Below are 22,670 nucleotides of genomic sequence, written 5' to 3' on the forward strand. Positions count from 1 at the left end.
GGCCATTTTTCAGGGGCTCCCACTCTGCCTGGCAGCTTCTCGATGCCTCGAGGGCCTTCGCTCCCTCTTTCGCTCCCTCTTTCGGCATAAAATCCTAGCGTGCATAGGGGTCCTCGGCCTGTAAATTGCGAGGTCCGTCACGGACCTTCCTTCCGTGTTTCTCACGTATCGCTGAGCTCTGTTCGCACCTGACTGAGGAGTTGTCCCTGAGCTCGTGCTCAATAAACGTTTGATGTAAACAAAAGAAGAGAATGTTGCCCTATGCATTTCCCCGTGATTAGGGCCTAGGCTGTCCCAGGGTGGGTGTAGACTCTCACTCAGAAAATATTTATTGGTTGGTTAACGATGGGGCAGCTGGATACCTGACGGAGGTGTCAGCTCTGGGCACGAGGGAAAGGTCAGGAGGGGACTTTGGGCCCGGACCGAGACGTGGTGAGGCACGAGCCGGGAGCGCGGTCGCCCCAGGATTGAGAGGAAGACCAGCAGGGATGTCTGGAGGGAAGAAGGGACTGACGACAGGGGTGGAAACGGTCCCATTGTCGGTAGAGAGGGTCCCGCCCCCACATTCTGTATGGGGGGGGGGCTTGGCATCGCGACACCCATCAAAGGCCTGGTCTCGGTCCATTTTCTGGAAAGCTCTTCCCAGGAAGTGCGGCTGTCCTGGTTTGCGGGTCAGGAAACCAGCTTGGAGCCGCAAAGTGAACCCGGAGATTACGTCTGACCTCAAGGACTGTTGTCTTCCCCAGCGCCTCCCACACTTCCGAGGAGGAGGCGGGTTCAGGTCTGAGATCAGACGTGAACCCGTCCGTGCTGATTTGAGGCACTGGCTTTGTGCGGTTAGGACGCCCAGGCCCGTCCTTCCGCATTAAGTGAGGAACGCCCTGGAGTTCACGACCGCGAGTCCCAGTTCCGCCTCTGTCCACCTTGGAAAGAGTAGAGTGGACGTAGAAAAGGCCAGCCCAATAGGCCAAGCTCGAGGCCCCCGAGAGGCCAAGCCCTTCCAGGGGGGCTAGGGGCCTGCAGGCAGACAGGAGAACCGGGTCCGGGCTCCCGGCCGCTCCCATCAGCTGTCCCCGCAGTGATACTTTCTCCCTTTCCTGGGGCCTACTGTTCCGTCAGACCTGCTCAGGGTGGTTCCGTTATCGGCCTGTTTTTGCGTGGGGTGACCTCAGCTGGAGCCAAATGCTTGCACAGGCAGCCGCAGAACTCTGGGCCGGCTCAGCCCAGGCCCAGGGGAGCACAGCCAGGCAGCCCCTCTGCACCATCTCCCATCTCGTCCCCGGAGCAGGTATGGGCCTTCTCTGGCTGCTGTGAGCCGGGCCCGGGCAGGGTGCTGGACTCGCCGCTGAGCAAGGAGGGTACCGCCCCTTTCTTCCAGGAATTTCCACGCCAAGGAAAGACGTGGCTTTGGTGCGTGATGGTGTGCACTGTGAGGGGACGGACGGGGAGGGGACTGCGGGTGTGGGCCCTCGGGTCCCCTCGCCAGGAAAGTAGGCACAGTCGGTGTCTGGTGCAGACGCCTGCGGAAGCCTTGGGCCGCCGTCTCCGCTGTCCAGCCTGGCCAAGTTAGGTTCTGCTGCTCGCGGAGGAGGGGCCATCAGGGGTTCTTTTGTTTTCCAGAAATCCTATCCTGGTTTCAGAATCAGGGAGAAAGCAGTTTCAGGTTCTGTGCTGATCAGTCCAGAGGTCCGGGCACTGCCCGGAGAGTGTGTTCTCGGGGGTGTTGCCCCCCTGGCAGGGGGCCAAGGGGCAGGCTGACCTCCTGGCTTGTCTCCAAAAGAAGGCCCCGCCAGAGGGTGCGGAGGGCATCCCCGCAGCTGGGCTGGCCGTGTGCTCTCGGGCCAGCAAGCCGGGAGCCTCTTTGGTGGCTTTGTCTGAGCCCTTCCAGCCTCTCCCCCTGGCACCGCCTGGCTCCAGAAAGCGGGGCCTGGAAGTACTCCAGCCCCCGGGCCCTCCCCGTGGCCCTCTCTGTCACCTGCTGTCCCACACTGCGTATCAGGAGGACTGGGAAGAAGCGGGAAAGGGACAAGAGAGGAGGCTGCTGGGTTTGTGGCCTCTGGCTGGCTTCCCTCCTCCCTGCTTTTACAGACCCACAACAGTGGGCACCTGGTGGCCTCAGTCAGTTGAGCGTCTGCCTTCGGCTGTGGTCATGGTCCTGGGGTCCTAGGATCGAGCCCCGCATTGGGCTCCCTGTTCAGTGTGGAGTCTGCTTCTCCCTCTCCCACTCCCCCTGCTTGTGTTCCCTCTCTCGCTGTGTCTCTGTCAAATAAATAAAATCTTTAAAAAAAAAATCATAACGATGATTATCTTGTACTGTGCGCACACGCTCTGTGCTGGGCTCTGTCCCAAGCCCTTCACCATGATCGCAGGTGTGTGCAGGGGACCCCCGCTCCGGAGGTGCACGCTCGGGCACCCCCGTCTGGCAGAGGCGGCCGCAGCCTCCCAGTTTGGCGCTGCCTGTGCGATCATGGGCACGTCTGAAGGCCAGTGGGGTTCCCAGTGCTGTCGTCTCTCCCCTTCTTCTGACCTTCCCTGTAGAACACGAACCCTGAACCCACCGAAACCACAGCTGGGCCTGGGTTCACCGAAGCCCCTTCGTCCTATCCCTGTGCTCACTCTGACCGGATACATCTCTCCCGCTCTGTTCTGAAGTCCCCACGCCTTTTCTCTCTGCCTCCCCACAGGACCCTGCTGGAATCTTCGAGCTGGTGGAAGTGGTCGGCAATGGAACGTACGGACAGGTGTACAAGGTGAGGCGCTAATGGGGCCCTTGGCGCGGGGAGCAGGCCCTAGTTCTGGGGCTGTGAGACGGGACGGAGGCTGGGAGAGGTAAGGAGCGTGAACGTGGTGGGAGAGAGAAGCCCAGCACGTGGGGTGTTTTGCTGGGCTGTGCGTGGAGTCTCCATGAGTCCCGGGTTCAGCAGGAGGAGGTCTGGAGCCGGGCGGTAGCAAGTGCGTGCGTGTGTGTGTGCGTGTGTGTGCGCGTGTGCGTCCGTCAGGGCCCACCTGGGAACTCCGAGCAGAGCTCAGGCCACAAGGGCGGTGCTGGCTTCTTCCCAGACCTCACCGAGGCCCAGCCTTGGCATTGGTGGAGCCCCAGGACCTGTCACAGAGAGAAAGTGGTTTTCTTGAGCTCTGGCCTTCTGCTCCGGGGCCCGTCCCTGTCCGCCACACAAAGCAGCAGCTCCGAGACCGTTGCTGTCGCTTCAGCGTGGCCCCGCCAGCCCGACCACAGGGCCCGCTGGGAGGAGGAAGTGGCACACCAGATGTCCCGGGCAGATGCTGTCCCCAGAGCCGGAGCCTCTAGGGCACACGCCGGCCTTCTGCCTCTCCTGATGTGACGCTAGGCTTTTCCACCAGTCTCTGCGTTGCAGGGGCATTTCCTGGGTCATCGGGACCACCCTGTGAGCTTTGGGGGAAAGGTGCGCCCCCTGCCCCAGTCTCCTATTGCCAGCCTGGTCGTTGCCATGGAAATAGTAGCTGTGTTCTGCTGCTGCTCTGGGCTTGGGGTCTTGAATGACTGCTGAAGATAGGAATGATGCGGGGGCTGACCTGCCTCCCCCAGCCCCCTGCTCTTTCCCAGGAAGCCTGGACTCCCCTGTCCCAGGCTGGGATGGCTCCTGGAGGAACGTCAGAGGAATGGGGGCGGGGAGGAGAGAGAATGGCAGGGACATACTCTAGAAGCTCCTTCCATTAGCACTAGTGGTGGGGCATCGGCAGACTGGTCCGCTTTCTGGGTTTCCCTGAGTTCCCCCAAATCCCAGCTCTGTCTTTGTTCTTTCCTGCCAGTAATAATAAAAAGCCTTGGAAGGGGGCGATTCTGGGAAAGGCTTCCTGAAAGCACGAGGCTGTGGGTCTGGCATAGAAGGTGCTAGAGAGGCGGAACCCCTCCCCCAGCTCCCCCCAAGGCAGGAGAGGACCTCTCTCACCCCTGCTCTTCAAACCGGGAGGCCCGGGACAGAGGTGACTCCCACGCGCCTCCCTGAGCTCGTTAGGGGGCAGAGCAGACCCGTCGTCTCGATTCAACGTAGCGCTTGGAGTCCGGGCTCCGTAGTTATTCTGAGAGGCTTCTGCCTGCCCCTGTGCCGGACCCATAGATGGAGTGTCTCGTCACCACGGGGACACTTTCTAAGACTGAAACAGCCAGAAGGCACGGCCTGTCCCAGAATCACGCGTCCCCAGACATAGACTCAGAGCCTCCGCGTGTGGCTCTCTGCCCCACAGGGTCGGCACGTCAAGACTGGGCAGCTGGCTGCCATCAAGGTCATGGACGTCACGGAGGTAGGGAGCGACGGGGGCGGGGGGGGGGGCGGGCAGGGACACCGAGGTGGGCGGAGGGGCTGGGGCTCAGCCGCCCGGTCCTCCTAGGACGAGGAGGAGGAGATCAAACAGGAGATCAACATGCTGAAGAAGTACTCACACCACCGCAACATTGCCACCTACTACGGGGCCTTCATCAAGAAGAGCCCGCCCGGGAACGACGACCAGCTCTGGGTGAGCCGGCCACCCCAGCCCTCCCTGCCTCCAGGCCCACCGGCGCGCCAGCGCAGACCCCCAGCCCTCTCTCCGTGCACACGGCCTCCCTGCCTCCCTGCCTCCCTGCCTCCCTGCCTCTCGACCCACACGCTGCGGCTTCTTGCCAGGCCCTACGGGGTCCTGGGGTTCACCTGCATCCTCACTGAGCAGGGCTGGGGCAGGAGGGGAGTCCGTCAGTCCTGCCTCCTTGCCCAGCTCCGTGGGGAGCCACAGCCCCCAAAACTGCATGGAGGCAGAGGTCAGACCCTCCTAGAGAGCCCAAGTCCTTCTAGATGATTCCTCCATCAGAGCTTGCTGTGGCTCCTTTGGGCCTCCCCCAGATCCTCTCCCGAGAGTCACTGCCCTCCCGGCCAGGCCTGTTGTTCCCCAGCCTCGCCCTTCCTGGTCCGCAGCCCAGCGCCGGGGGAGCGCACCAGGGACGGAAGCCGCGGGCTCAGGGCTCAGCTGGGGCTCCCCTCCCGCCAGCCACAGACAGGTGCTTCCCGAGCACCGCCTGTGCACTATGCACATGGGCGTGCGTCATGGTCCACGTTCCCGAGGCGCGCGTGCACGGACTGTGCCTGGAGCAGGGGCAGCGACACTGCCCGCGGGGTGGTGGGTGGGCCACCCCGGACCCGAGGCTAGGCCCTCCCCCGGGCGCCCCCTGCTGGACACAGCACCACCACCCCAGGCCTGGGGCGGGGAGGGGCGCTCGCAGATCCCGGCGCTGCATTTGGGTGTGTACACGTCCCCGCCGGCCTTTTTCCGCATGGGATGTGTGGAGGAACACGGGGACGGGCCACCCGATCCCCAGGGTGCTGGCGGCCCGCCCCCGCGGTGCGTGCAGGGGTCTCCCCAGGACCGCTCCTGCAGCTCGCTGGCCCGCCCTGCCTGTCTCATCGGTCCCCAGCAGGCCTGGAGAACCGTTCTTAGTCACCGCTGTGCCTCTGGGCCCAGGGCTGGCTGCGAAGGCTGGGCAGCCCATGTCTGGGGCTCTGTGGACCCTGCAGTCTGTGACGGCTGCTCACGGCGGCCGCTGGGCCCCAAAACAGCCATGGGCAGTGCGCATGTGAATGGGGACGGGAGTGTCACTGGGTCCCCAGAAGCCTTGACTTAGGACATTCTAACTCCAATTTTATAGGATTCTTAGTTTGATTTTTTCCAACCATTTAGAAATGTGAAAACCAGGCTTGGCTCACGGGCCAAAGTTTGCCAGTGCGTGCTCTGGGGCCGTGGCTTTGGTTTTGGGCTGCGGGTCCCCGTGGGGCCCAGACGGAAGCCTGGGGCCGTCCCCGAGGAAAACGCGCAAGGGCACTTCCTTCTGTCTAGTTTTCGGGGCTCCTCGGGCTCCCCCTTGGGGCCCAGACCACCTCTCTCAGCCTCGCATGCATGGCCTTCTCTCCCGGCTCACTGGCCACCTGGAGGCCTCTGGCCCTCCTGCAGGGGCGGGGAGGGGGCGGGGGGATGGAGGCCCTGCCTGACAGATGCTCTTCCCCGGCACCCGGGCCGCAGCTGGTGATGGAGTTCTGCGGCGCGGGCTCCGTGACGGACCTGGTGAAGAACACGAAGGGGAACGCCCTGAAGGAGGACTGCATCGCCTACATCTGCCGGGAGATCCTGCGGGTGAGCGCCCGCCTCTGCCTGCGCCGGATGCCCCGGGCGGGTCGGGGCTGGGAGACCGAGGCCGGCCCGGCAGAACCCTCCGGCGGCGGTGGGGGGCACAGCCACCTGCCACCGTCCCTGCCACCTTGCAGCTGCTGGGCCTCCTCCAGGGGCCGCTCCTCTGAGGACACTCCTGGGTCGCCTGGGGGCTGCCCCTTCAGCCCAGCCCCGTGTGCCCCTCTCCTCCGGCGCCAGGGTTGATCTCCCCCTCCCTCCCTTCCTGCCCCAGGGTCTGGCCCATCTCCACGCTCACAAGGTGATCCATCGGGACATCAAGGGGCAGAACGTGCTGCTGACGGAGAATGCCGAGGTCAAGCTAGGTACGGCAGTTCCTTCGCTGCGGCTGGTGGGGCGCTCTGACGTCCAGGACAGAAGGAGGCTGGGCATCTTGCTCTGGGCCTGTCCCATCTCCTCCCCGGCCAGGCCCTTTCCCCTGCTGGGAATCAGTGCAGAAGTCCCCCCGCCCACCTCTCGTCCCAGGTGCTGTGCAGGTCCCTCTGGGGAGATGGGATGCCTTGGCCCCTCCTGCCTGGCCCTTGGCCCTTTCACACTGGTTGTCCCCCCAGACGCAGGGACATTAGGTCAGGCTCCTCAGGATGTGGACGGGTGGCGGAGGTGTCCGGGAACGTCTGGGTAGGCGAGGGCCCCCGCTGCCCCTGGGGCATTCACCTGCCAGCGCCAAGACCCCCAGGACGACCCCCTTGTGTCTTCGCAGTGGATTTTGGGGTGAGTGCCCAGCTGGACCGCACCGTGGGCAGGCGGAACACGTTCATCGGGACCCCCTACTGGATGGCCCCAGAGGTCATCGCCTGCGACGAGAACCCCGACGCCACCTATGATTACCGGGTACGGAGCAGGGGGTGGGCCGCATGGAGGCAGCCGAGGACGGGATGGGGATGGGGTGGCGGGTAGACTGAAGACAGGGGGTGCTCAGATGGCCCGGGTGACATGGTGAAGGTGCGGTGCTGTGCCTGTGTTGAGGGGTAGGGTCAGCTGGAGCCCAGAAAATGGCCCTGAAAAGGCCGGAATGGTGGGCACAGAGGGCCGTCAGGAACATGCTCCCGTCCCTCCTTCCTTCTGCAGAGTGACATTTGGTCTCTAGGAATCACAGCCATCGAGATGGCAGAGGGGGCCCCCCGTAAGTGTGGACCCAAGAGTGGAGGGAGCCTAGAGGGGCTGTGGGGGGGCCACGGGAGGTCGTGGTGGGAAGGACTGCTTGGGTCTCTGCGCAGGGCTGTGAGAGGGACTCATGGTGTGTCCCCCCCCATGTGCCAGCTCTGTGCGACATGCACCCCATGCGAGCCCTCTTCCTCATCCCACGGAACCCACCCCCCAGACTCAAGTCCAAGAAATGGTAGGTCCCTGGACCAGGCCCCCCCGCCTTCACCCCTGCGCCCAGTGAGGGTCTGCACCACAGAGGGCTGGGGGCCGGACCAGGCTGGGGACGTGGAGAAGACCTCGAGGGAAACTGAGATGGCTTTTGGATGGAGGATCCCTCTCTCTGGCCTGTGACCGCCCCCCGCTTCTGGGGGGGCCCCTCCCAGCGTGAGCCCCCTTACTTTCCAGGTCCAAGAAGTTCACCGACTTCATCGACACGTGTCTTATCAAGACGTACCTGAGCCGCCCGCCCACGGAGCAGCTGCTCAAGTTCCCCTTCATCCGTGACCAGCCCACCGAGCGCCAGGTCCGCATCCAGCTCAAGGACCACATAGACCGCTCCCGGAAGAAGCGAGGCGAGAAGGGTAGGCCCCCGGCGCCGAGGCCCTCCTCTGCCGCCCCGCCCCGCCTCCCCCGGAGTCCGGTCCTGCCACTCCCGGGAGCCCTGTGCCCCCCCTCGCGGCCCGGGCTGCTCACCCCTGTGGAAGGTTCCTTAGCCCGGGTGGGGTCTGGGACGCCAGGCCAAGGAACAGCAGCGGCCTCCCTCTGCAGAGGAGACGGAGTACGAGTACAGCGGCAGCGAGGAGGAGGACGACAGCCACGGAGAGGAGGGCGAGCCCAGGTGGGCCCCAGCCCCGGACGAGGCCGGGCAGCTGCACTCGCGGGCGCGGGGACCCAGGTCCGGGGTCGGGGGCAGAGAACCCGGCCCGGGTGTCGGAGGAGCAGAGGGACTGAGAGAGGGGGGCGATGGTCATGGGGGTAGGGGCGGCAGCGGCGTCCCCCCAAGTACCGCCCCCCCCGCCCCCCAGCTCCATCATGAACGTGCCCGGGGAGTCCACGCTGCGCCGGGAGTTCCTGCGGCTGCAGCAGGAGAACAAGAGCAACTCGGAGGCGGTGAAGCAGCAGCTGCAGCAGCAGCAGCTCCAGCAGCAGCGCGACCCCGAGGCGCACATCCAGCACCTGCTGCACCAGCGCCAGCGCCGCATCGAGGAGCAGAAGGAGGAGCGGCGGCGCGTGGAGGAGGTGCGGAGGCCCGGGGGTGCCCGTGCTGGCCCTGTGAGGTGGGAGGAGGCCCCGGCCCCAGGGGGGCGCCTTCCTCGTGGACAAGCCGGTCCCCGCTGTCCCCGCGCGCCCTCCAGTGCCCTGGGCTTCTGCTGGCACAGCTGTCCGGTCTGATCCGGAAATCCCTTCCCGAGACCCTCCTTTCGTATTCAGTCTTAGATCGTTTCGGTTTTAGATTTGCTAGAAAACGCGGTCCGGTCGCTTGGACTCACTGGGGTGGGTGGGAGAAAGATCTCTGAGTTAATAGAGGGGTACATTTTTTAAAATTTTTTTTAAGATTTTATTTATTTATTTGACAGAGAGAGATCACAGGTAGAGAGGCAGGCAGAGAGAGAGGAGGAAGCAGGCTCCCCACTGAGCAGAGAGCCCGAAGTGGGACTCGATCCCAGGACCCCGGGATCATGACCTGAGCCGAAGGCAGAGGCTTTAACCCACTGAGCCACCCAGGCACCCACTAGAGGAGCACATTTAAGTGTTGGAGGTATTTTAGGTCAGTGTAGAAAACAGGCATCCGTATGCACGCGTGCTCAGGTGCCTTTATTCTGCAGAGGGACAGGCTGAGGAAGAAGGCATAAACGCGGCCTCAGCGTCGGCATTTGTGTCGAAACAGTGATGTGACCTCCAAGTTCACAGAGAGCCAGACTTAAGAAAACCGTCTAAGTCGCAGGCGATACCCATGGCTGGCCCCCAAAACCGCCCCTGAGTAAAGGACCGGCAGGAGCTGGCCCCGGGGTGGGGGGCGCACATTCCTGGCAGCGGCAGAACAGAGAGGGGCCAGGCAGGGCACAGGGAGCTCCAGGGCTGGAGGGACCCCTTGGGAGGCCTCCTCTCTAGTGTGGACACAGGCCACCCCTGCAGCCAACCTGGACCCGGGGCTTCTGCGCGGGCACCTGCCGCCCCCTTGTGGCCAGAGGCTGTCCCTGCGGCCCAGTCCAAGCTGCCGGCCGCCGGGCCTGTGAGGGGCCAGGGGCTTGGCGTCTAGCTCCCCGGCACTTGGCTGCCGTCGCGTAGCTTGCTTCCTGCACGAGTGGACAGAAAGCGTCATCCACGGCGGACCCCAGGGGCGGCAGTCGCCCACCGCCGTGGGCCCGAGCCCCAGAGAGGCCTCACTGCGCTGTCTGGCAGGGGTCCCCTTCCCAGCAGGCGCCAGAAGCGGGCCGGGCCCCTCTTGCCGGGCTGGGTGTCCAGCGCAGGCCTGAAGAGCGCCCCTTCCCGCCCACAGCAACAGCGGCGGGAGCGGGAGCAGCGGAAGCTGCAGGAGAAGGAGCAGCAGCGGCTGGAGGACATGCAGGCCCTGCGGCGGGAGGAGGAGCGGCGGCAGGCTGAGCGCGAGCAGGTACAGCGCCCCCAGCGCACACCGGACTCACCCCTTCCCTGCCCACCTCCCCTCTGCTCCTGCTGCCTGCCTCCCCTGCACCCCGATGCCCTGCCCCATCTTTCCCGTCCCTAGATTCCTGTCTTTTCCAGCTTCACTCTCTCTCTGTTTTCTCCCACCCTTCAACCCCCACCCTGGCTCCTGCCCTCCTCCTATCTCTGCACCTTCATTCCCTGTCTCTCTGCCCCATCCTTGACGCCTCACCCCTGCACCTGCCCTCCGCCCCTCACGGGCCTTCCACCCCGGCTTCCTCCTCATCGCCTGCCTCCTGGGTCTCATGCCCTCCCATCTGTCCTCTCTCTGATGCTCCCCGCTCTCCTCATCCTCACCCCACCGATCCCGTCCTCCAACGCCGCCGCCCCCTGCCTCTCCCCCTGCCTTTTGCCCCCCCCCCCCGCCCCCCAGGAGTATATCCGTCACAGGCTAGAGGAAGAGCAGCGACAGCTCGAGATCCTCCAGCAACAGCTGCTCCAGGAACAGGCCCTGCTGCTGGTAACGGGGTCCCCGGCTTCCTCTGGGAAGCGGCGGCTGTGGAGCCTCTGTGCCGGAGTGGGATGGGGACACCGCAGGGCAGGGGGTCCGGCCGGGCGCCGGGGAAAGACCCCGCGTCTTGGCTGGCCAGAGAGAGGGCCTGCCTGCCTCGGCCTGGGCCGCGCGGCTGAGCCGCTCTCCCTCCCCTCGGGCCCAGGAGTACAAGCGGAAGCAGCTGGAGGAGCAGCGGCAGTCGGAGCGGCTCCAGCGGCAGCTGCAGCAGGAGCACGCCTACCTCAAGTCCCTCCAGCAGCAGCAGCAGCAGCAGCAGGGCCTGCCCGGGGACAGGAAGCCACTCTACCACTATGGCCGCGGTGTTGCTGCCGCCGACAAGCCGGCCTGGGCCCGGGAGGTACTGGCCGCGGCGCCCTGGCGGGTCCGGGAATGGGGAGCGCGGCGCCGGGCGCGGGACGGGGGCGGAGGGCCTGTTCTCCGAGGATGGGGAAGTGAAGCCGGCCCCCCCACCCCGGCCCTCCTTTCACGCCGCAGGTGGAGGAGAGAACGAGGATGAACAAGCAGCAGAACTCCCCCTTGGCCAAGACCAAGCCCGGCAGCACGGGGCCCGAGCCCCCCCTCCCCCAGGCCACCCCCGGGCCCCCGGGCCCCCTTTCCCAAACCCCTCCTATGCAGAGGCCAGTGGAGCCCCAGGAGGGACCGCACAAGGTGAGCCTCTCCCCGGCCCGAGTTCACGCGCGGATACAGGTGCCTCCCTCGGCACGGCCGCGGCACAGCCGTGTAAACGCATGAACACGCATGTGCAAACAGGCACACACATACAAGCACATGCGTGTGCGCACACAAACACGTGTGTGCACAAACGCGCACACACAAATGCACACGAGCTCATGCACACACACGCACACCCTCAGCCGGGGGTCACAGATCTCAGGGTACAGGGGCAAAGACAGCCACCTGCCTGCCTGTGCATGAGTCTGGCCCTGTCCCCTGTTCTTGGGCTTTCAGAGCCCCTCTCCTCCAGTGGACACCTGGAAGTCAGAGGCTCTCCTCATAGCTTCCTCCCAGCCCAGGCCCCCGCTCCCGGGTGGGGACGCGCCACAGAGCGGGCAGCCCACCCTTCCTGGTCTTTCCCTGCAGAGCCTGGTGGCGCACCGGGTCCCACTGAAGCCATATGCAGCGCCTGTACCCCGATCCCAGTCCCTGCAGGACCAGCCCACCCGAAACCTGGCTGCCTTCCCGGCCGCCCACGAGCCCGACCCCGCCGTCGCCACGCCCAGCGCCACGCCCAGCGCCACGCCCAGCGCCCGAGGAGCCGTCATCCGCCAGAACTCCGATCCCACCTCTGAAGGGCCTGGCCCCAGCCCCAGCCCCCCAGCCTGGGTCCGGCCGGATCCTGAGGCCCCACCCAAGGTAAGGGCCGTGCCGCAGGACCAGGAAAGAAGAGAAATGGGAAGGAAAAGGAGGAACTGGGGGGAGCAGGCCCGGTGGAAACAGGGTTCAGGGCTGGAAGGGAAAAGAAGGGCCAGGCGCCTGCCCTGGGCCCTGTCCCACGAGCCTCCAGGCCGGAGGGCAGGCCGCCTGCTCTGGGACCACGTCCCTGCCCCCAGGGCTCAGTGAGGGACCCGAAATGCGCCCACGGCATTCGGGGACCCTCAGGGGTGGACTTGCGGGACTGGAGTCCCAGCTTCACGACGGTGGAAGATCCGTGAGCGTCCCTGACCTCGGCTGGCGGGTCCGCGAAAGCCGGGAGAACACCGGCGAGTGGAGGACGCACCGCACTGACCACCCCCACCCCGGTGCCCCGCAGGTGCCTCAGAGGACCTCATCCATCGCCGCCGCCCTCAACACCAGTGGGGCTGGAGGGGCCCGGCCCGCCCAGGCTGTCCGCGCCAGGTAGCCTCCGGGTGGGGTTGCATGGTGGCCCTGGGGCGGGGGGCTGGGGGGGCACGGGGGAGGTTGCCAGGTCACCCGCTCAGGGGTGGGCCAGCCCCACCCCAGTCACCTCAGCGCCCCCGCCCCGCCCCCCGGGCACCCCTGTGCTCCCTCCACAGACCTCGCAGCAACTCCGCCTGGCAAATCTATCTGCAAAGGCGGGCAGAGCGGGGCACCCCCAAGCCTCCAGGGCCCCCTGCTCAGCCCCCTGGCCCGCCCAACGCCTGTAGGTAATGGAGTTGCGCCCCGCCCCCAAGTCCCACCCTCACTGCGGCCACGGGCTGCCCCCTGGTGGTGGCTCTCTGCACTGCGGCGCTACACTGGAGGGGGTGTGCGGCTCCCTGACCCGCCTCTGCCCTCCCACAGCAACCCCGACCTCAGGAGGAGCGACCCTGGCTGGGAGCGCCCAGAAGGTGCCCTCCCGTCTCACGGGCACCTCCCGCAGGCCGGCTCGCTGGAGCGGAACCGTGTGGGAGGTATGGCTTGGCCCGGCTCTGGGGCCCACCCAGACACTGGGGGGACGCTGCCTCGGGCCTGACTGGCTGTGGGTCACTGAGGGCGCAGGGATCTGTGACCTCCCTTCTCCTGCCCTGCCCTATGCAGCCTCCTCCAAACTGGACAGCTCCCCCGTGCTCTCCTCCGGGAACAAAGCCAAGCCCGAGGACCACCGCTCCCGTCCAGGCCGGCCCGCAGTAAGTCCTGGGCAGCGGCCGCAGCCCCGCATGCTCGTGTGGGGGATGGGGTGGGGCTTGGGGCCTCAGAGCCCCCCAGGAGGCCCGGGCTGGGCCCTCTGCGACCTGGTGCCAAGGGGCTAGGGGCCACGCTTCTCGGCTACTGATCTCTCTCCACCTCTCTCCGCTCCTCCCGCTGCCCTGCGGCCCCCCACGGCCCCTCTCAGAGCTATAAGCGCGCCATCGGTGAGGTCAGTGATGAGGCCTGCTTGGGAGCCCCCGTGCCTGCTTCTTCTTCTCTGGCTTCCTTCATACCCGCCTCCACCCTCCCCACCCGCCCTCTTCATGGGTCCTCCCCCCACCCCCATAGGATTTCGTGCTGTTGAAAGAGCGAGCCCTAGACGAGGCCCCGCGGCCTCCCAAGAAGGCCATGGACTACTCGTCCTCCAGCGAGGAGGTGGAAAGCAGCGAAGATGAGGAGGAAAGCAACGGCGAGCCCTCCGAGGGGAGCAGAGATACCCCCGGGGCCCGGTATGGGGGCACCCTGGGGGAAGGCAGGCTCCCCCTCTCCTAGATTGGGGGACCCTGGCTTTTCCAGTCTCTAGAGAAGGGGATCTGGGCTGGTGTACCCACCTGTCTCCCACTGCTGTGTCCGCTGAGGGCGGGCCTCCCCCAGGGGCCAGCACCCCCCACCCCCGCGGGGCAGTGACCACTGGAGGGGACAGCGCTGGCCCTCCCTGCCCGGCCGCTCCCCGCGGTGGGCCGGACCTGGGGGCCGACGGCCGTCCTGTCTCCCACGGCAGCGACGGAGACACCGACAGCGTCAGCACCATGGTGGTCCACGACGTGGAGGAGATGGCCGGGACCCAGACCCCCTATGGGGGCGGCACCATGGTGGTCCAGCGCGTGAGTGGCCCCCCTTCTTCCCTGCGCCTGCCGTGCCCCCCGCCTCCGCCCGGCACTGGCTCCCTTCCCTCTGGTCCTCAGACCCCTGAGGAGGAGCGCGGCCTGCTGCACGCGGACAGCAACGGCTACACCAACCTTCCGGATGTCGTCCAGCCCAGCCACTCGCCCACGGAAAGCGGCAAAGGCCAAAGCCCCCCCTCGAAGGACGGAGGCAGCGATGTAAGTGGGCAGATGCAGCCCCAGGGCCGTGGGGCCGTGGGCGGGGGTGCGGGTCCGGGTCGCCAGCGTTTGCCTGACCGCTGCCCCACCCCCACAGTACCAGTCTCGTGGGCTGGTAAAGGCCCCTGGCAAGAGCTCATTCACCATGTTTGTGGACCTAGGGGTCTACCAGCCCGGAGGCAGTGGGGACACCATCCCCATCACAGGTGAGGACGGGAGGACAGGCGTGGCCGAGGCTGGGGGAGGGCACAGGCTGGCCACTGGTGGCGTGGCTTTCCCAAGCTGCCCGGCCTGCACTTGGGCCTGAGCGCCCGCCGGGGACAGAGGCAGCTGGGGCGCCTGAGGGACAGGATGGGGATTTTGCTGGGCCTTTGCCCACTTTCCACTCCTCCCTGCACCTCCTCCTTTCTCCACCCTCCCCCTGTCCTGCTGAGTATGCAGAGGAGCCCCCCCAAATGCAGGGGTGGGTGGGGAGGGCTGGGGGAAGGGGGCTGCAGCCCTCCTCCCCCTTCTCTTCTCTTTCCGGCAGCCCTGGTCGGGGGAGAGGGCGGCCGGCTGGATCAGCTCCAATACGACGTCCGGAAAGGGTCTGTGGTCAACGTGAACCCCACCAACACCCGCGCCCACAGCGAGACCCCCGAGATTCGGAAGTACAAGAAGCGGTTCAATTCAGAGATCCTCTGTGCGGCCCTTTGGGGTGAGCCGGGGCCAGGGGCGGGGGAGAGCGGGGGCGGCGCGCCCCTGTGCTGGGGCCCGGGTGGGCGGGCTGCCCATGACCAGCTCGCCGGCTCCCGTCGCAGGCGTCAACCTGCTGGTGGGCACGGAGAACGGCCTGATGCTTCTGGACCGCAGCGGCCAGGGCAAGGTGTACGGGCTCATCGGGCGGCGGCGCTTTCAGCAAATGGACGTGCTGGAAGGTCTCAACCTGCTCATCACCATCTCAGGTGCGCGGGGCGGAGCGCTCATGGGGCATGGCGCGGGGTCCCCCGCGCTGTCCCACCTGCAGCCTGGGAGGAGGCGGGGCCTCCCCTGACACCGCGGTGGGGTGCGGCCGACCGCGGGCGGAGGGGGCGGGAGGCAGGTGGGGGGCGGCGGGTGAGGGCCTGTGTGTCCGCCCCCAGGGAAAAGGAACAAACTGCGGGTGTATTACCTGTCTTGGCTCCGGAACAAGATTCTGCACAACGACCCGGACGTGGAGAAGAAGCAGGGCTGGACCACCGTGGGGGACATGGAGGGCTGCGGGCACTACCGCGTGGGTGAGGAGGTCACCGCGGGGCGGCCCCGGGGGGGCCTGGGCGGCATGGCGGGGCGACGGGGCCAGGCGCTCAGTGACAGGCCTGCGGGACCCTCCCCTGCCCTGCCCGCAGTGAAATACGAGCGCATTAAGTTCCTGGTCATCGCCCTGAAGAGCTCCGTGGAGGTGTACGCCTGGGCCCCCAAGCCGTACCACAAGTTCATGGCCTTCAAGGTAGCCCTACCGCAGCTCCCCACCTGCCCAGCCCCGCCACAGCGGCCCGGCTGCGGACCCTGAGCCCCCTCATGTCCACAGTCCTTCGCCGACCTCCCTCACCGCCCTCTGCTGGTCGACCTGACCGTGGAAGAGGGTCAGCGGCTCAAGGTCATCTACGGCTCCAGCGCTGGCTTCCACGCGGTGGACGTGGACTCGGGGAACAGCTACGACATCTACATCCCAGTGCACGTAAGCTGGGCGGGGCTTGGCGCAGGGCGTAGCCGTAGCCGTGGGGGGGGGGTGCGGGGGCATGGCCTGCAGCGCTCCCTCTCGCCCCCAGATCCAGAGCCAGATCACACCCCACGCCATCATCTTCCTCCCCGACACCGACGGCATGGAGATGCTGCTCTGCTACGAGGACGAGGGCGTCTACGTGAACACCTACGGGCGGATCATTAAGGACGTGGTGCTGCAGTGGGGAGAGATGCCCACCTCCGTGGGTAAGCGACGCGCCCGCACCAGGGCTGCCCCCTGGGCCCCCGGCCCCCAGCTACCGCTGAAGCCCACTCACTGGCCCTCCTGCCCTTCTCCCCCAGCCTACATCTGCTCCAACCAGATCATGGGCTGGGGCGAGAAAGCCATTGAGATCCGCTCGGTGGAGACCGGCCACCTGGATGGCGTCTTCATGCACAAACGGGCCCAGAGGCTCAAGTTCCTGTGCGAGCGGAACGACAAGGTGGGAGCCCCTGGTCCTGCCCCTGCTGGCGGACTGGGGTGGGGGTGGGGGTCGCCATGGGGTCTTCTGGGGGTACAGCCTGTGTCGCAGCCTCCTTCCCTCCCCCCCCACCATCACGGGGCTGCCCTCTCCCCAAGCAACTCTGCCTTTTGGGGGGGGGAGCGCTAAAACTAAATTCTGCAGTTTCCAGCTCTCCCCCTCTGGCTGCGGCTCAGCCCCGGCCCCCATCCCTCCTGACCTCTCCTACCCGGCAGGTGTTTTTCGCCTCCGTCCGCTCCGGGGGCAGCAGCCAGGTTTACTTCATGACACTGAACCGGAACTGCATCATGAACTGGTGACGGGACAGCCGTCCCCGCAGCCGGACCCCCCAGGCCGCCCTCCTTTCCCCTCCCTGGGCTTTTGCTTTTGACTGGTTTGATTCACTGGAGCCTGCTGGGAACGTGACCTCTGACCCCTGATGCTTTTGTGATCACGTGACCATCCTGTTTCCCGCCCCCCCACCCCAGTTCGTTCTCTCCCCAAAACTGTGCCTGTCCCAATTCCAGGGAGAGGCACGGCTTCCCCTTACCAGAAATCCAGAGGGCCGATCCCCACCCCCATTTTCTCCACTTCCGAGGAGAGTGCTCGGGGCGGGCACCCGTACCCCACTGCTGCTGACCGGGCAGGGCCCTGGGCCCCTTCATTTGCACGTCAGGGGAGCCGGCTCCCCCCTTGAATGTACCAGACCCTGGGGGGGGTCACTGGGCCCTAGGTTTCAGGGGGGTCGCCCGCCACTCCAGGGGCAGGGACCATTTCCTCATTTTCTGAAAGCACTTTAATGATTCCCCTCCCCCCAAACCCCAGGGAATGGAGGGGGGACCCCGCCAGCCAAAACATTTCCCCCTTTCCAACCCCATTTCTTTCTAGCCTCTGTCCTTCCCTGGTGGAGGGAGGGAGTGGGGAGCTCTCGCTCCCCCCTGCACCCCCTTGCTTGCCTCTGTATATAGTGTGAGCAGCAAGTAGCCCTGCCCCCCCCCCCCCCAATGTAGTGGCCTTGGATATTCCGTTTGTTAATAAAGACAATTCAACCAGCTCCTACCATCCAGGGCCCCTGTCTTCTCTCCCAGTCCCGGAAACCAACCCGGCTTAGCCAGCAGGCCTGGGATGAGGGGGCCGCCCAGGGGGCCTTATCCCTATGGTCTTCGGGGCGACCTTCGCCCAGGGCATGTGAGCCCTGCCGGCTCCCCGAGGGAGGCACACGGCTTCCAGGTTCCAGCCGCCTCCAGGGCTGTCCTGCCGTTTTCTGCCCATAAAGGCAGCAGGCAGCTCCCAGGGCTGGAGAGGGTTACGAGAGCCTAGGCTTTCAGAAACACTGGGGGGTCAGCAAGTCTGGATGCAGGAGTGACGAGTGGTTTCCGGAGGACCGTGCTCTGCCCCGACCCCGGCGGGGCAGACCTTCACATGGGCGCGCACTCAACCACACGAGCCCACGCACAGCCGGGGAAGTTGGCACAGCGCCCATTTATTGCGGCAGCGAACACACGACCGCACCGCAGCAGGGGCCCGCAGCGCGTCTTTCAAAATCGGTTTCCTCCAGAAACGGGTGCGGGGGGGGGGGGGGGGCGCCGTCTACATGCACGGCGGGTAGGGCAGCTCGGGCACTCGGTTCAAGTAGCCCCCGAGGAAGATGAAGCTGGACCCCACACCGAAGAGTACCAGGGCGGCCCAGAAGCAGACGTTGTCCAGAGCCTTCCCCATGCGCACCCAATCGGATACCTCCTGGGGAGGGGCGGACACAAGCTGCGTCTCCCGCGGCGCCAGGGACTGGGGGCCTCCAGGCCACCACCCGCCCCCTCCCACCCTGCGGCCTGTCCCACCTCGCCGGAGGCCTCCTGGTCCCGCGTGCTCTCGGCCACGAAGTTCACGGCGTCCACGCAGCAGCGGACCTCGGGGGCGGCGGCGCCCAGGCTCTGGCAGAGGGCAGCTGGTGGGACGTCCGGGAGGGAAGGGGAGGGGAGGGTCAGCGGGGAGCCCGCCCCGCCACACGCGCCCGCCAGCGCGCTCCCCTCCGCTCACCGGTCCAGACCCCGTGCCGGTGCCTCTGCCCCTCAAACACGAGCTCGCTCCGCGGCTTTTTCAGTATCAGCTCCTCGGCCCGGAGCAGCAGGCCCACAGACGAAGCGCGCCTGGGAGGTGAGGTGGCCCGGGGAGCCTCGGGGGGCGCACCCGAACCCAGGATGCGCGGCAGCAACTCCAGCAGGACCTGGCGGAGGGGCGGGGCGAGATCGAGGTCCCGCCCACCGGGCCGCCGGCCCCGCCCACCCGAGCCTCGCCCCCGCCCACCCGGCGCGTACGTGGCGCAGCCGAGGGGCCATGGCGTGCGTGGTGGGCGTCCGCAGGGACACGTTGAGCACGATGACGCAGTTCATGACGATGACCGTGGCAACCACCATGACGAAGATGAGGTACCTGCGGAGTCCGCCGCGCTTGACCTCACAAACGACCCTCCCGGCCCGCGAGGCTGCTCCTCCCCGGCGGGGCCAGACGGCGCGCGCGCGGCCCCAATGCCCCCCTTTCCGCCGGCGGCCATGGAGGGGACCCCCAGCTCGCTGGAAACCCTGCTGTGGGTCTACCACTTCCACAGCTCCACGGAGGTGAGGCTCCGCCGGCGGCCCCGCCCGGGGCGGGTGCCCCCGGGAGCTCCGCCCAGTGACCCGCCGGCGCCGCCGCCCCCGCCGCCCCCGCTCCTTGTCCAGGTGGCCCTGCAGCCCCCGCTCCTGTCCTCCCTGGAACTCGCCGTGGCCGCAGCCCACGAGTATCTGGAGCAGAGTTTCCGGGAGCTCGAGTCCCGCCAGCCGCGGGAGCCGCAGGGGCCGCCCGCCCCGAAGCCCACCCTGGGGCTGGTGCTGAAAGAGGCCGCGGCCAGCGTCGTGAGCTTCGGCGCCACCTTGTTCGAGGTGGGGCGCGGGGGCTGCTGAGGGGCGGGGAAGCGGCGGCAGAGGTCCCTGCGGCCCCGCCAACTCCCGTACCCCCACCGCAGATCTCAGCCCTGTGGCTGCAGCAGGAGGTGCGGCGACTGGACGGCGACGCCGGCAGCCCGGGCCCGGCCCCAGGCGCCGGGGACCCGGGCGGAGCGCTGGCCCGGGTAGCCCAGGCGGTGGGGCAGGGGGCTCGGCGAGCGGGGGCTGCGGCGGGCGCGGGGGTCCGCTTGGCGCTGCAGGGGGCGTGGCTGTGCCTGTGCGGGCGGGGCCTGCAGGGCTCCGCCTCCCTCCTGCCGCCTTGGGGGCGCCCGCTGGGCCTCGCGGCGGCCGGGGGACCGGTGAGTTCAGGACTGAGAGGCAGGGGGGAGGAGAGGCAGGGGGGAGGAGCGGGGGGCCGGGGACGGCGGGGCTGGCGGGGGGCACTGAGCCTGCCCGCCCCCCGCAGAGATACTCAGGGGACCTCAAGGTGGCGTCCAGTAGCAGCGCGGAGAACGGGGGACCCGAGAACCCACCGCCGCCCCAGCCCCGCCCCACGCTCGAATAAAGCCCAGGCGGGCCCGGACGGCCGAGCGGCTCCCGGTTTCTCGCGGCCGTAGCCCCGCCCCAGGCTCGCCTGGCCCCGCCCCGCGGCCCGGTCCCGCCCGCACACGTGGGTCCCCGGCCGGTGCCGCGCCGCCACCTGCCCAGCATCGGGACGCTCAGCGACGTCTCGGGGATCTTCTGCGCGATCAGGAACAGGAAGACGGTCTGGGCCAGCAGAACGTTGATGGACACCGTGCACTTCTGGCCGCCGGCTGGAGGGAGCGCCCGGTGAGGCCGGCCCCGCCGCCAGCCCCGCGCCCCGGGTCGGGCCCCCGCCGCCCCTTACCCTGCGCCGGCAGGAAGTAGGCCAGCAGCACCAGGCCCGAGATGAGCACGCAGGGCACGATGATGTTGATGACGTAGAAGAGCGGCTTCCGGCGGATGATGAGCGTGTAGATGACGTCGACCACCCCCGGGCCGCCCGCGGAGGCGCCGTCGGGGCGGCGGATCAGCCCGGGGCAGAAGTCGATGGCCCACTCGCCGTTCTCTGCGGAGGGGGCGGTGGTGCGGTCAGCCGGCGCGGGGCCGCACACCTGGCCGGGACACCTGGGGCTGCGGGTGGTGGGGAGGTGTGGCCGGCCCGCCCCGACAGGTGGGACCTCGGGTGGTCTGGACCGCCGGGACGAAGGCGGTTCCGGCGGGAAGGGGAGGTCCCGCGCCACCGCGGACCGTGCTTTCGGTGGAGGGGCAAGGTTAAGATCAGCTGCCCCGCCTCCATGACCTGGGGCCACCGCCTTCGGCGAGTCCCCTCCGCGGACCGCGTCTAGGGGCGGGTTTTCGGAGCCGGAGGAGGCCTCACCCGTGTAGGCCTCGGTGTCGATGTCGATCTTGCTGATGGTCTCGCCCTCGTCGTCCACCGCGAAGACGAAGTCCACCTCTTCCGCATTGTAGGTCTGCGAGCTGCGGGGCCAGGGCCAGCGCGTCCGTGCCGCCCCCCGCCCCCACCCCGCCCTGTCCCGTCATCACACCCCCGTCCCCGCCTCTGAGAGGCTCGCCCCACCGGAAGACGAGCGAGCAGTTCTGCCAGTCGAAGGGGAAGTAGGTGACCTCCACGGCGCAGGTGCTGCGGTAGATGGCGGGGGGCAGCCAGCTCACGTAGCCACCCTCGTAGATCAGCACGTTTGCGTCGTAGGCCACGCCGAACTGGCCGTCAATGCTGGGGACCCCGGGAGAGCCGGCGTTGGCCGGGCTGCCAACCCCTGCCCTCCCAGCAAGCCCAGCCCCACGCCAGGTGCAGCCCCAGGCCCGGCTTCCACCGACCACCCCGGTGCTCACTTGTTTTCCAGCACAATCTCCGGGAGCCAGACGAGTTCTGAAGGGACCCGCAGGGTCTCCACGCCCCCAAAATCGTCCTTGCTGTAGTTGAGTCGGTAATCCTGCCAGTCCTAAGGAGTGAGGACGGTCGCACAAGTGCCCGAGACCTCCCGCCTTGTGCCCGCCAGGAGTTTGGGGGAGGGGGTCGAGACCACCTGCTGCCCCCCAGAGCTGACTCACGATTCCGATCCAGACGCTGGTGGTGAGGGTCTCCTCTTTCTCGTTCTGCACAAACGAAGGGGTCAGGACGGTTGAAGTGGGAGTCCAGAGCCAGGAGTGGAATTCCAGGCTCCGGGGTGGGGGTGGAGTGTCTTACCAGGGAGATGAGGTTGGTCAGGGTCACCTTGAGGGTGATGGTGACCGTCTCTTCAGGCTTCTTCACGGGCCGGCTCTCTGGGTCGTAGTTGTCGAAGAGATGGTGGTAAAGACGCAGCTCCTCGTTCCCCGCCTCACCGGCACCTGGGGGGGGGGGGGTCTAGCCGTGGGCTCGCTGCAGACGAGGGGCTGGGGGGCTCTCTGCTGCCCCGGGGTCTGTACGGGGCTCTGCTGCGAGTGAGCCCCTGAGGCTGTGTCTTGGCCCACCTCCTGAGCCTGCCACCGAGCCTGCTTCTTGTCCTTTGTCTTGGCCCGTCCCTCGGCGTCCCTAACCCCATGCGTGGGACCGAGCCCGTCCGTACCCAGGAGCCGCAGGAGGAGCAGCGCGCCCAGCAGAGCCCCCGCCATCCTGTCTGGTCCTCGGGGTTATTCTGAGCTCGGGCAGGCTTCAGGGGGGCAGGCTGGGGTGTGGGAGGGAGGGCGGGCGGGGGTGTTAGTTCCGGGCTGGGTTAGGGGACTGTCACCTAATCCTCTTCCCACGGGCCAGAGACCTCTTGGCCGCTCCCACGGGCAGCTGCCCGGTCCTGGCATCCTTTGCCTGCTGTTTGGCCACAGACCGGACCTTTTTAAGCTGGGGAGTGAGCCGGGGGCAGGTGCAGGTCCTCGCAGAGCACCTTATGGCGGTGGGGGATGGGTAGCCCTGCTCTGAACAAGCGCCGGTGTCCCTAGAGAAGCCGCCCCTGCAGGTGACCTCCCGTGCCTCCTCTCTCTCACGTGGGACACGTTTTCACTCCCCATCCCCCACCCAGCCAAGGTCACAGCAATGCTGGTAAAGTCCCCACAAAGATCTGCTAGTAAGACAGGCACCCACAGGGGAGCACTGGGCAGGAAGGGGCCACCTGGCAGGGGAACCCTGTGGCACCACAGCCCGCCGCCTCCCACAGCCCGAATCCCAGGTGCGCCCACCCGCCGCCCCTCACATCCACACCCGCTTCGGGCCTCCCTGCTGCCGCCTTGTGGCCGCGCGTGGGCACGCCGGCTTCCCGCCCTAGGCGCCCTGGGACTGATGTTTTTTCTTAAAGTTTCCTTAGACCACCCTAATCGA

The 22,670-nt window shown here is 67.1% G+C and overlaps 2 protein-coding genes across 10 annotated transcripts in view; one reads left to right on the top strand and one right to left on the bottom strand.

Annotated features, from left to right (window-relative positions):
* MINK1 (misshapen like kinase 1) overlaps positions 1-17,471 on the top strand; it is a 42,286-nt gene extending 24,815 nt beyond the window's left edge. The window contains exons 2-34 of one of the 9 annotated variants that reach the window (XM_045985247.1): positions 2,685-2,750; positions 4,225-4,281; positions 4,369-4,494; positions 6,028-6,138; positions 6,407-6,497; positions 6,893-7,023; positions 7,261-7,315; positions 7,453-7,531; positions 7,744-7,919; positions 8,107-8,176; positions 8,364-8,577; positions 9,839-9,952; positions 10,397-10,483; positions 10,680-10,874; positions 11,012-11,185; positions 11,618-11,890; positions 12,288-12,373; positions 12,532-12,642; positions 12,779-12,888; positions 13,016-13,104; positions 13,311-13,334; positions 13,454-13,614; positions 13,887-13,989; positions 14,071-14,208; positions 14,306-14,414; positions 14,738-14,905; positions 15,009-15,152; positions 15,330-15,464; positions 15,576-15,676; positions 15,758-15,907; positions 15,999-16,158; positions 16,255-16,394; positions 16,649-17,471. In XM_045985247.1, coding sequence (XP_045841203.1) covers positions 2,685-2,750; positions 4,225-4,281; positions 4,369-4,494; positions 6,028-6,138; positions 6,407-6,497; positions 6,893-7,023; positions 7,261-7,315; positions 7,453-7,531; positions 7,744-7,919; positions 8,107-8,176; positions 8,364-8,577; positions 9,839-9,952; positions 10,397-10,483; positions 10,680-10,874; positions 11,012-11,185; positions 11,618-11,890; positions 12,288-12,373; positions 12,532-12,642; positions 12,779-12,888; positions 13,016-13,104; positions 13,311-13,334; positions 13,454-13,614; positions 13,887-13,989; positions 14,071-14,208; positions 14,306-14,414; positions 14,738-14,905; positions 15,009-15,152; positions 15,330-15,464; positions 15,576-15,676; positions 15,758-15,907; positions 15,999-16,158; positions 16,255-16,394; positions 16,649-16,732 — 4,032 coding nt within the window. In that variant the 3' untranslated portion in view covers positions 16,733-17,471. The remainder of the gene's footprint in view (positions 1-2,684; positions 2,751-4,224; positions 4,282-4,368; positions 4,495-6,027; positions 6,139-6,406; positions 6,498-6,892; positions 7,024-7,260; positions 7,316-7,452; positions 7,532-7,743; positions 7,920-8,106; positions 8,177-8,363; positions 8,578-9,838; positions 9,953-10,396; positions 10,484-10,679; positions 10,875-11,011; positions 11,186-11,617; positions 11,891-12,287; positions 12,374-12,531; positions 12,643-12,778; positions 12,889-13,015; positions 13,105-13,310; positions 13,335-13,453; positions 13,615-13,886; positions 13,990-14,070; positions 14,209-14,305; positions 14,415-14,737; positions 14,906-15,008; positions 15,153-15,329; positions 15,465-15,575; positions 15,677-15,757; positions 15,908-15,998; positions 16,159-16,254; positions 16,395-16,648) is intronic. The other 8 variants (XM_045985249.1, XM_045985248.1, XM_045985252.1 and 5 more) reach the window with 8 other exon arrangements.
* Positions 17,472-17,881: 410 nt separating this feature from the next.
* Positions 17,882-21,973, bottom strand: CHRNE (cholinergic receptor nicotinic epsilon subunit). Its single transcript, XM_045984932.1, has 11 exons — positions 21,833-21,973; positions 21,567-21,725; positions 21,431-21,475; positions 21,212-21,321; positions 20,937-21,092; positions 20,736-20,836; positions 20,223-20,423; positions 18,728-20,148; positions 18,450-18,636; positions 18,251-18,369; positions 17,882-18,152 (listed from the first exon to the last, which is right to left on the bottom strand). The coding sequence occupies exons 1-11, from the start codon at positions 21,971-21,973 to the stop codon at positions 18,003-18,005; spliced, it is 2,790 nt and encodes a 929-aa protein (XP_045840888.1). The 3' UTR covers positions 17,882-18,002.
* Positions 21,974-22,670: the final 697 nt, after the last annotated feature.

Source organism: Meles meles, chromosome 18 (genome assembly GCF_922984935.1).
Source record: "Meles meles chromosome 18, mMelMel3.1 paternal haplotype, whole genome shotgun sequence".
Lineage (NCBI taxonomy): Eukaryota > Metazoa > Chordata > Mammalia > Carnivora > Mustelidae > Meles > Meles meles.